The 12,753-nt window shown below is 36.6% G+C and overlaps 1 protein-coding gene across 2 annotated transcripts in view; it reads right to left on the bottom strand.

Moving 5' to 3' along the window:
• LOC133193660 (cytochrome P450 2C25-like) overlaps positions 1-12,059 on the bottom strand; it is a 34,076-nt gene extending 22,017 nt beyond the window's left edge. Inside the window, exons 1-4 of one of the 2 annotated variants that reach the window (XM_061329618.1) lie at positions 11,653-12,059; positions 3,894-4,400; positions 2,240-2,683; positions 492-1,358 (exon numbers count right to left, since the gene is read on the bottom strand). In XM_061329618.1, coding sequence (XP_061185602.1) covers positions 1,150-1,358; positions 2,240-2,683; positions 3,894-4,400; positions 11,653-11,971 — 1,479 coding nt within the window. In that variant the 5' untranslated portion in view covers positions 11,972-12,059 and the 3' untranslated portion in view covers positions 492-1,149. Of the gene's footprint in view, positions 1-491; positions 1,359-2,239; positions 2,684-3,893; positions 4,401-11,652 lie in introns of those variants that run through there. The other variant, XM_061329629.1, reaches the window with a different exon arrangement.
• Between the last annotated feature and the right edge of the window lie 694 nt (positions 12,060-12,753).

Raw genomic sequence — 12,753 nt, 5'->3', positions numbered from 1 at the left:
ACTTTACAACCTGTTAAATATTTTTTTTTTATTTACAGATAAAAATAATTATTTACAAATCGTTAACTATAGTTTACAGTTCGTAAACTATAGCTTACAATCGACAAACTTAGTTTATCAACAGTTAAACTATGTTTATCTATTTTTTGTGAATTTGGCGTGCCATATCATTAGTTAATGATCAGGAGAATTAGCAAAGTTTGCATTTGAAGCCCACAGCGTGACTCAAAACTCTAGTGATAATAGGGCTACTCAGAAATTAAGAGTCAGTCTATTACAGAAATCATGTTTAAGTGTTAGTTGTGTTGTAGGAGAAAATGTAAATAAGTCTCAGGTTGTTTGATAGAGAGATATGTTTTTATCACTTCTAAGAATAGGCCCTTTTTGAAACCTTGTGCTTTTAACCACGGAAAATGGCAGTGACATGAAACTTTTGGGGAAGGTTGACTTAGAGTTTAGGGTACGAAATAACAGTGGATAACAGAGAACAATGATGTGATAATTTATGTTTCATGTTGATACGTGGTTGACACATTCAGTTAGAGAGGGAGACATTATTATAAAACTTTTAACAGTGTTTTCATTTAGTGTTCATCATAGTTCAAATCCCCTGATGAGTTAATCATTGATAACTAGAGGTTTAGTACCATTTTAAGTCAATTGCAAGTTAGCTAGTAACTTTTTGACATTTGTATTACAAAAGAATTCAACTTCCGGTTGCATTAAAAAAAAAAACTTCCACTACATGAACATATGTTCCTGCAAAGGAAAAAAAGGACTTGACAATGATATTACGTTAGAAGAATGTGAAAATGAGCTTTCAATGATTTTTCTGTTTACATTAATACGAGGGGTGTTAGAAAAGTTCGCGGACACGGTGATTTACAGGAAAATTATTGAACATTTGAAAAAATGCAGTATACTTATTGGAAAAACTTAGATTTGTTGTCTGCAGAGTTTTAATGACTTCACGCGAATAGCGTACTCGCAACACGATTTGTCCGCAAACTTTTCTAACAGCCCTCCGTACACCATATTACATAATGATGAAAATATTATGCATAAATTCTTTTAAAGGTTAACACGATTTTAAAGTATTATCTACACCATGATTCCTCTTTTGATGCTTCTGAACATTGTTTTGTACAACTACCATGTCTTCATTGCAAAAGTCGTGTCTGAACGTTTAACAAGTCTCAAATTAAAGGCTTGTGGCTCGTTAGCAAAACCAAGTGACGCCTTTAGGGATGGCAAGCAATCAGGGTTTTCTGGCTTTACATCAAATCTCTGCAAAATTCTTGTCAAGAACAGAAATAGCTCCATTTTGGCGAGTGGCTCTCCTAGACATATTCGGCGACCTGATATAATCATAAAATTGTTTTATGGCAGAGAAATATACTGGCATTGTAAAAAGAAAAATATGTATTGAAATCTTTTATTTTTGCCAAAGGTCATAACTCAAGAAGTTAGATAATTTGTAATAGAAGTTAGCAGTACAGTTTATAAAGGTTTTATTTTTAACACATTTTTATTACGCAGTCGTCCTCATTCTTCCCCAAATCTATATTTTCAACTAAATGGAAAATCATTGGGGAAAAAACTGATATGACCACCAGATCCTTAAAGATTTTCTGAATATAACATTTGAGATTGATTCACATTGTTCTGTGGTCACATGAGAGGAAACCCAATGTATTCAAAGAAAAAGCCGTCGTCCTCATTCTTCCCCAAATCTATATTTTCAACTAAATGGAAAATCGTTGGGGAAAAAACTGATATGACCACCAGATCCTTAAAGATTTTCTGAATATTATATTTGAGATTGATTCACATTGTTCTGTGGTCACATGAGAGGAAACCCAATGTATTCAAAGAAAAAGCCACCCTTCAGAGAGAGAGAGAGAGAGAGAGAGAGAGAGAGAGAGATGCAATAAGGATGGCATTGTATGACAACTTTGTGACAAATATGTACTTTCGCAGTAAAGAATGTCTGTATAAACTGTTTCAAGTTTCCATACCATATTTTAAAGGTGAAACCTCGTTATCTCGAACTCGATTGGACCAAGAAAAAAAATTCGAGATATCCGAGGATTCGAGATATCGAGGGTAAAATACTTAAAGAATAAGCAGTTGGGACTTCCAAATCACTTCAACATATCCATGGTATTCGAGATATCAGTGTTCGAGATACCGAAGTTCAACTATATCTATTCTCAATGGATAGATTAAAACGACTCACCTGCTGAGAAAGCAATGAGTTTGTTTTTCTGCACTGTAGAACACTTTCCGTTCTCGTCCAAAAATCTCTCTGGTTTGAATTTGGAAGGCTCTGGAAAAATGTCCGGATCAGACAGCACAGAACCTATCAAGAAAAACATAACTGCTCCCTTTGGAAAGAGATAACCTTGATACCAAAAGTCCTCGCTTGTTGTACGTGGTATGTTCAAAGGGAGAATGTCCGCCACTCGCTGAACCTCAAGTATAAATGCCTCCACCATTGGCAATTGTTCTTTATGCTCCATACTGGGTTGGCCTTGACCTATAACACAATCGATGTCCTTCTGGAGTTTCCTCTGCATCTCGGGATAGTTAGTTAAATACAGAAGGACCCAAGTCAATGTTAGAGCCGTCGGCTGTGTCCCAGCAGAGAAAAAATCTCGAACAGTACCAGCTAGTTGTTCGTCTACAACAAGGAAGATACTTGAATCACGTATAAAGTAAACAATCCTACGCTAAAGGCCCATGAGCCTTAAAAGTCACAAAGACCAAGATTCTCAAAGACCAAGTTTTGGAACTGTGTATTCTTTTTCCTACTCGTTTGTGAAACAAGAACCAAACCTACCAATTCTATCTCGTCAATTGTGCAATGCAACGAAGTTCAGAACAAATTTAAGTCCGTGAGCACATTTTCATTTTATACGGACAATACATGTATATTACTTCTACTTTTTTGAACGTTTAAAAATTAATTTTTCTACAAAAAAAGTATCTGTCCTTTTTAACCCCATTCCTACCAGAGGGCACAGAAATTGAAAATTCTGAAATGTTAAGTACAGGAGCATGTTTACAAAGAAAATTTACTTTTAAAAAATGTAGTCGTATTTGATTTGTGATTTTTTTTGTACATGCTTCTATATATTTCCAACTTCAGGGAATTAGATGTGTATTACATGGAGAAGCTTGGGTATGCTTTGTAGATCTAAAGAAGATTAAAAAAAAAACTTTACATTTCTCTGCTTAACTTTTAACCCTAATGTGGCCTCTTCAATGCTGCAAGTGCCATTTTTCGAAAACTTTAATCTATACGACCATTTGATGCTTAAATTTAAAATCAGTGATTTTTGTCGATGTAACTTTTGAATTAAGTTTTCTGTTAAATATCTATTTGGATCCATTTTAGATTCTTTTTCTGTAAATAGATTTATTTGGATCCATTTTAGATTCTTTTTATCTCCAAATATTTCATGTAATAGATTTATTTGGATCTAATTTGAATTACATCAGATGTATATTCATGTTTTACTTGTTGCACAAGAAATCGTTAAATAGGTCGTATATCAACCATATATGTGACCTATCTAAAATTCTCAACAAGCAGAAAACAAAGGTCCTGATCTCCTTTACGATTTTCATAATTTTTATCAATTAACGATTTTCAAGCTAAGCATGATAGTGTCAACTAAGCAGATTTTGAACGTATAAAGAATATATAAACACTTAACTCGAATACCGATATATGGAATACAGGGGATTTATCGAAGTACTTTGTCAGTCCCAACCACTTTTTCAATATAATTACTATGTTTTTGTTAACCTCATTATCTCGAATCCTCTGATATTTCGAAATGTCGAGTTCAAGATAACAATGTTCTACTGTATTTGTGATGGTTTACCTGTGAATGTTGTGTTAATTTCACCAGTCCTGCGTTTCTGCTCTGCAATATAGGCGTCAATATAATCATTGATGTTGTTCTCGTCAAAGTTTTGTCTGTGTTCCTCAACAATTTCACCAACAAATTCAGTCAGAGCTTTGATAACTGGAAGTGTTTTTTTATAACCAGTAAAAAGGGTCAACTGAGGAAAAAAGAATGCCGGGGCTGAAAGATTTATAATTTTAATTAATGTTTTCAACATAGTCAACAAGCGCTTGAATTTGACGTCTTCGTAGTCGAATCTTTTGCCAAACACTAGGGAACATATAACGTTTGATATGCTAATTTTTAGTTGTTCTTGGATGTCAAATGGTCGACCTTCGTATTTTTCAAACTCTTCCATCAAACAGTCCACTTCTTCCATCACTTGGCTTTGGAGACATCGTCTTCCAAATCCAAATTTTCGCATCGTTATCAGAGCAAATGTTCGCTGTTCCTTCCACCATGACACAGAGGACCAGGCCAAACCTCGAACAAAGAGATCAAGTTAGACATATCCCTGTATTATTCTTTTTATGATATATCCTTTTTATTCCTTTGTATAACTATTATCTCCTGTAATGGCCCCTTATACTCCTGGGGGTCATGATTTCAACAAATTTGAATCTACATGAGGATGCTTTTATTTTATAATGACCAATCAAGGCCTGGCTGTTCTTGAGAATAAGATTTTTAAAGATCTTTTCTTTTGTTTTCCTATGTAAAAATTTGATTGCCCACTGTGGCCCCACCCTTCCTCCCGGGGTCATGATTTGAACAAACTTGAATCTACACTACCTGAGGATGTTTCCATAAAAATATGACCAATCATGGCTTTGCTGTTCTTGAGAAGAAGATTTTTAAAGAGTTTCCCTATGTATTCCTATGTTAAACTTTGATCGGCCATTGTGGCCCCACCCAACCCCCGGGGGTCATGATTTAAACAAATTTGAATCTACCCTACCTGAGGATGCTTCCATATAAATATGACCAATCATGGATTTGCTTTTCTTGAGAAGAAGATTTTTTAAGATTTTCCCTATGTTTTCCTATGCAAAACTTTGATCGCCCATAATTGCCTATCCCTGGAGGTCATGATTTGAACAAACTTGAATTTACACTACCTGGCGATGCTTCCATAAAAATATGACCAATCATGGATTTGCTTTTGTTGAGAAGATTTTTAAAGAGTTTCCCTATGTATTCCTATGTTAAACTTTGATCGGCCATTGTGGCCCCACCCTACCCCCTGGGGTCATGATTTGAACAATCTTGAATCTACACTACAAGGCGATGCTTGCGTATAAATATGACCAATCATGGCTTTGCTTTTCTTGAGAAGAAGATTTTTTAAGAGTTTCCCTATGTATTCTTATGTTAAACTTTGATCGGCCATTGTGGCCCCACCCTACCCCCGGGGGTCATGATTTGAACAAAATTGAATCTACACTGTCTGAGGATGATTCCACATAAGTTTCATATTTTCTAGCACAGTGGTTATAGAGAAGAAGATTTTTGAATGATGCCATTAATTTTTCACTAAGTCGTAATCATCTCCCCTTGGAAGAAGGCGTGGCCCTTCATTTGAACAAACTTGAACCCCCTTTACCCAAGGATACTTTGTGGCAAGTTTGGTTGAAATTGGTCCAGTGGTTCTTGAGAAGAAGATAAAAATGTGAAAAGTTTACAACAACGACAGACAACGGACAAATTTTGATCAGAAAAGCTCACTTGAGCCTTTGGCTCAGGTGAGCTAAAAATGCAAAGGTTTTTATTGTAAAAAGAAATTGCTCTCAAGCCTGATAACAAAAGATAAAGTTTCAAAAATTAATACTTTTATTGTATCCCACGACCGGATAATAACCAGCAAGAAAAAATACACGTCTCAAAATATTGTGGAAAGAAATTACATTATTCCAGATTGCCTCCATCTCCGTAAACCTATAGTTTATTACTTTATTGCTTGTTCTAATTTTTCCGATGGAAATTTTGGTAATTGGACTCTCTCTTTCTCTCTCTCACACGTTTAGGTTTATTTAACAAGTTTTGAGGTATGAATGCTTGACATGGATTCTTGGAATGTCAAAAATTTCAATCAATTTTAAGACCACGGAACATTAATTGGCAAGGTTGGGAACGTGCAGCTTAAATCATTTTCATCCGTTGCAGTCAAAATGTTATATGATAGACAATGAAATGGGTGGGTACAATTCGACAGGGAAGAGAAAACATTGGATTGAAAGTTTGAAGTTGATTTTCAATTCCGAAATTGAAATTATTTGTCTTTTGGATCAAACAGTAACACTTTGCGAATGAAAATAGCTTACGTGGATTGAAAACAACATTGAACTAGAATTTCAATCCAATGTTTTCTCAGACGCCCGCGCAGAATTGTACCCGCCCATTTCATTATCTATCACCAAATGTTTTGACTGTATACGTAATAGTAGGAAATGACATTAGCCGAAAATTTCCAATCTTTCCCGGTCTTAGTTTAAACCCTTATTTCATAACTATTGATTGATTGATTGTATGTTGTTTAACGTCCCTCTCGAGAATTTTTCACTCATATGGAGACGCCACCACTTGCCGGTGGAGAGCTGCAAATTTTGTCCTATACTTACGGCCATTGAGCAGTGAGGGATCTTTTTCGTGCCAGCACCTACTGCGACACGGGACCTCGGTTTATACGGTCTCATCCGAAGGACCGGTCTCCACGTCCCACAGTGGGATTCGAACTCCTTACTTCGCGACCCTAGAGCAGACGCTCTAACCACTGCGCCACGCGGGCGACTATTTCATAACTAACATGAAATACAGAGCCAACCTAAGATCTGGTCTCTTCATTCATAAGCCTGCTTACACGATGCAGCCCCTGAAATTATTTTTCCGTTCGCTGATTGTTCGTTCAGTGTTCGATCGGCGTTCGTTCAGCGTGCATTCACCTTTCATAGTTTTGCGCTCAGCGCTCACCAACCGCTCGCGTTCATCATTCACCAAGCGTTCAGCGTTTGCTCACCGTTCGTTCACCCATCATTCATTCTTCATCGTCATTCGGAACTCCGAAGTGAAAGGACTTATCTTTTAAAAGGGAAAAAAGAACGTGTAAATAAGGTTTACTAGTTTTGAAATTTAATTAAAAAAACATCTTGTTTAAAAAATCTTTATTTTATGGGGGAAGCAATAGCTACAATATATTTTTTTAACTTAACTGTTAGGTCATTTATCAAATTAATCTTAAAAATAAATTATGCTGTAAGTATATTTATTAAGAGCAATGCTGAAAAGATTAAATTTAAATACGGCAATTACATCAAGCGCTGCAAATTTTGTTGTTATGTCAAAGAAAAACACCAAATTGTTATATATATATATGTTATCTTTTCAAAAACCCTGGTAATATATTTTGATTTTTTGTCTAAGAACATTTGAGAGTACCTTCATTTTAAATTAAGAATTTCTTGAAAAATTACCAACAGGCAATGTACGTTGCGTATAATCTTAAGAACCGGGTGTCTCAATCTTCTTCAGGTTTACTACATCCAGAACTTAACATTAATTTCCTTGGATACTTGCCACTGGTGCTGATAACTGTTGTACTTTTATTCTACTTTTACCCTTAACTTCTTTATATTCTCTGCCAACTTTTTCAGCTAGCTTCTGATTCAGTCGTCAACTTCTTCAGATCACTTCTGAATGCCTGACTTTCTCAAAGCTTCGATTTATATACCCTTTGGCCAGTTCATACCAAGAGTTATCGGGTTATTCCACTATCTGAGGTCTTTATTGCGTTTTACACAAATGTCCCTTAACCATTACATTACCCACGCCTCTGATATCATGCGTCCCGCTTGTGACTTGATTGAAAACTAAGATTGTTTTTATGTGTTTTTTTTTATGTTTTTTTTTTTTACATATCTAGCAACTGTTTTGGTATTCAAGAAACACTGTTATAAGAGAGAATAATCACAAAAGGTTCTTTTAAAACATGCAACAAAATTAGGCCACCAGTCAATAACTGTACACGATCAAAATATCAAATTAAGACTGATTAATCAAGCCAAAAATCAAACCAAATGTCTTCTTCCACTTTCTCTTTAAATTCACCATCCTTCTGATAGTTTCTAAGGATGTGATTTATTTTCTGATGGCTGTTAGTCCTGGTTGTGTCGGCGTTTATCCCAGTCTCTGTAACAAATTCAACTGGTAAACATTTCACTTTACAAATCGGCTCTCCAGGATCCCAATCCTCATCCAGTCATCCTCATCCGAACTTTTAGTGGAATTCATAGACGATTTCTCCATTTGCATTAACTCCGCCATTTCTCCTGGCTCCTTCCAGGAGTGTTCTTTATTCATGTGTCTTGTAAGCACAGTCTTCGTGTCGAAGGTATGAGCACATTGCTCACATTTAAAACTCTCTTTTGTTACTATCAGACAAACTACAAGTCAGGTTTTCAGTGCCACTATTATGAGGATTGGTCACTATTGCTTTGACTTTTCCCTGATTTGATTTCTTCAACTTTGGCCTCTTTGCTACCATCCTGAGATATGATAACTGACCTGAACATATGACTTCCCTTCTATTAAGTCTATATATATTGTCTCTGATTTATTAACACGGGAACATCCAATATGTCCTTTTAGCTGCAATTCATGTTCCACTCCGTGAATATACATTTTCTTCTCAGATACATCTAGTAAAAAAAAATTAAGAATACCGTCAGATTTGATTTTTGCTATAAAAGAATTGCAATCAAATTCATCATCATTGAGTAGCAGTGAAAAATCCCCTTGTCCTCAAACCTTCAGGGGTGTTCCATCTGCGCCTAGTATACTTACTTTACAAGTTCTAGTGCACAGTCTCCTTTGCTCTCTATTTCATTATATATAGTCTATCTGCCAACCAACAAATTGCATGGCACATGATTCACAAAAGCTTTGATGAACAAGCCAGATTCTTTATTGAATTGCCCTTGCTTGACCGCAGTTGTACTATATACAACTTTTTTGCTTTTATTCCGGGTTTGAGTCTCTGAGTGACTTTTTGATTGATCGTTTTGACTCGTATTTCTGTTTTCTCTCACTAGTTTGCTTATTCTTTACCAAAAAGTCTTTAATTCTATGACCACGTTTTCCGCAGTTGTGACATTTATATGGAAAAGCATCTGGTTTCAATAAATGATTACAAGTGGGTGGTTAATTAGGGTCTCTTTTATTACAGCCAAGTCTGCAATGTTCCTTTTTAAATTTCTTAATGATCCCTGTAGTTCATTACGTAGCTGCTTCATTTCTCGTCTTTCACACTTGAGTCTTTATGAGTCTCTCTGGTATTTTCTTGATCTCTGAGTAACTCCGCTTGCAAAACCGGCATCATGGCGTCCGGCTCTACAAAAAGCCTCAATTTCAACTGCTAAACGTATAGCATCATTTAGAGATTTGAGGTGTGATTATTGAATGCGTATATCAAAATCTTTCAACGCATCAACAAACTGATCCTTGGCAATCATCTCGGTAACTTCTCTAAGTGCTGCCGGGTAAGCTAGGTGAGCCAAGCGTCTTATACTCTCACCGAGCTCCGGTAATGTTCCGGACGTCTTTTGTCGTTTATCTCTCAGCATTGCCCGATATAGCTCTGTTTGATTCGCTGGTGCAAATCTATCTTCTAAGGCATCACATAAATCCATATATGTACAAGCCGTACCTCCCTTCATATTTCCAAGGACAGTCTGCGCTTGTCCACTCAATGACGCTGCAAGATATAAGCCTGTATGGCGCTCATTTCAAATGTTTTTATCACTGCACGCCTCGAAGTGAGCTTACAATCTATCCAAGACCCGGTTCCATCATACGTTGCTGGTCTCATTACAGATTTACCATCTGAACCTCCCTCAGCATTACTTTGTGTTCCCTGCGTGCTCACATTAGACTTTTATGCTACCCAAAAATGCGAGCTAGTTCCTGTACCTAGCGCTTTCGTCCAAGTTACACTAGTTGTCGTCGTTGTAGCACCCGAAGTGCACCAAGGAAAACCAGGTGTAGGATGTGCCTCGGAAAACACAGGCTGCCCGATTGAACCTTTCCTCAGCAAGTCATATTTACATGTACTGACTTTTCTGTCTCCTTCCATGCCCATGTGCTCATCTTCTCGATACAAACTGTAACCTGATTGTGGGTAATCTACATGACTTAAGGTATCCCTCATGTTAGATACATCCTCTGCGCCACGGTTACTGGACGACGATTTTGATGTCAATTCATATAAACTATTTTCTAATAGTTTGTCTATAACATCTCCGGAGTCAGGGGCGCCGACTTCAACCTATTTAATGTTTCTCTCAGTATTATCTCTTAGCATCAATTGCACTGAGATCAGCATAAAGCTCAGCTTCTATATTCTCCTTACTCATATATTAAGCAGCAGGACCCCTAACGCTGTGAGTATTGGGGACCTGCCCCTCCCCCTCAACCTTTTTCCGAAAAAATATTTTGTTAAAAATTAATTTCACGAAATTGGTTGGCAATATCTACGTAGATTTTGGAGATCAGGTCTTCCAACAATCTGTCCCGTTATTAGCAGACCTATTTTTATATTCATAAGAAGCAGAATTTATTCAAAAACTTATACACGGGAAGAAAACACTCGACATTTAGATTTAGATACATCGACGACATATTATCAATTAACAATGGTTATTTTTATTCAAATGTGGACTCGATATATTCAAGTGAACTTGAAATAAAAGATACCACAGAGTCTGACACATTTGTTTCATATCTGGATATTTTGCTAGAAAAATACGTTAATGGTAACCTAGCAACAAGACTTTATGATAAACGTGATGACTTTAACTTTTCAATCGTCAACTTCCCTTTCTTATGCAGCAATATACCCTATATGGGGTTTATATCTCCCAGTTGATTCGATACGCAAGAGCATGCTCTACGTATGAACAATTTCTAAAACGAGGCAAACTATTGACAAACAAGTTGATGAAACAAGCTTGAGGATATCAACAGTCTCGTTTAAAGTCATCATTTCGCAAGTTCTATGGTCGATACAATGACCTTGTCAGCACATGCAACCTATCATTGAGTCAAATGCTGACTGACGTTTTTCATAATAATTGTTAGGTCATTATTTTACACTGAACTGTCTACGGATTTTCTTTTTATTTCGATCGTGACAAGGAGCACACGGCGGGTGTGACCGGTCGGCAGGGGATGCTCACTTCTCCATGGCACCTGATTCCACCTCTAAATTTTGAGGTCCGTGTTTGCTTTGCTCCAGATTTGCATTGTTTGAATGGACTTTTGAGCTGGAATACTGTTCGTTATCTCCATACATGTATATTTCATCTATGGTTTTTTGTTTTTGGTTTTGGTTTTTTTTTTTTTTTTTTTTTTTTTTTTTGCACCTGACAATAGAATACAATCGAATACATACAATGCAAGGAAGAGATCAGAGACATTTAAAAAAAATCGTTCATATCGTGCGTTCACCGTTCACTTTGCGCTCGCGTTCTGCATACGCTTACCAACCGTTCACCAAATTGCGTTCAGCGTGAACACACCGTTCACTCACCGTTCGCCCTGCGTTTGCTCACCGTTCGCTCACCGTTCAAGTGGGAATTAGCAGAACGTTTCAGGGACTGTACATTCAATTTTTTTTATCAATAAACAAAACATGTTTTCTTCATTCAGTAGAAAGTATATAAGCAACGATGCTATTTTTTTTTACCTTTTCTTTTAGCAAGGACTTCAGATAGAAACACCTTTGGTCTGTCTGAGAACACATCCCCATGCTTGACCAAAAGTTCCCGTATGTTATGGAGACCATGGATGAAAATGACGGGTCTGTGGAAGATCATTAAAGAGTAGAAATCTCCGTAAATCTTTCTAAATTTTCTGTGAGCTTTCATGGCTTCTGAGGGTTTGATGAGTCCGACATTCCCTATGATTGGATAACATGTTGGACCTGGTGGAAGTCCCTTCCGTCGTCCGGTCAGACTCCACAACAAACAGACAATTACTGAAACAATGGCTAAAGTCACCCACATACTGTGGCAAAGGTGGGATGCTGTCAGGCAACACTCTACTTAATTCCACAATTGTAGAGAGAATATGACAAATAATCTAGTCAGTGAAATACACGGAACCGACAAACATATATTTTCTGAAACGTTACAGATTTTATTAATGCGTCCTTGCCAAGTCGATCGGCTATGCTAATTTACATGTGAGTCTGCATTTGAATGAAGTATATAATAATTTGCATAACCTAGTCTCCGTTATGTTTAGAAATCCTGGTTCTTTTATCAGTACATACTTCTCGAGGTCAACACGGCAATGTTTATCATGAGGCTAACTTTTAGTTTAAAATGATCACTTTCACAGTGCTGAACGAATTTCATCATTTGAATACTTGCGATTCTGCGTATACATTTTCAAAGTGCAAAGCATCGTTCATCGGGAGTTGGGAGTTGGAATGTCATTGAAAATATCAAGTTTGCAAAGATGCATTTATTAAGATGTTCTTTGCATAAATTTGTTCAGAAAAATTTTGCACGATCAAAGTACTGCATCAGAAAAATAAAAAAGATAGAAGGATTTCCCCCTCCCCATGAAAGGTCTAGATAATCGCTTAGCTCGAAATACCAGAAAACGCAAGAGAGATTTGTCTTTGTCGTAGCACTTTCTGTAAAAACTAGTGGCAGTGTAAGAGAAGTTTCAAGCTGAGATTTTCCTTCAAAATATATAGAAAATGTATACACAGGAATTGGCAATCCTATCAATTTTCATCATATTTTCAGTGGATAAAAAAATACGTAAAGTGCCCATA

Source organism: Saccostrea echinata, unplaced genomic scaffold (genome assembly GCF_033153115.1).
Source record: "Saccostrea echinata isolate AGI-Se365-2 ecotype Australia unplaced genomic scaffold, CSIRO_AGI_Sech_v1 ptg000001l, whole genome shotgun sequence".
Classification (NCBI taxonomy): Eukaryota; Metazoa; Mollusca; class Bivalvia; order Ostreida; family Ostreidae; genus Saccostrea; species Saccostrea echinata.
This window is presented reverse-complemented; position numbering and strand designations above follow the sequence as displayed.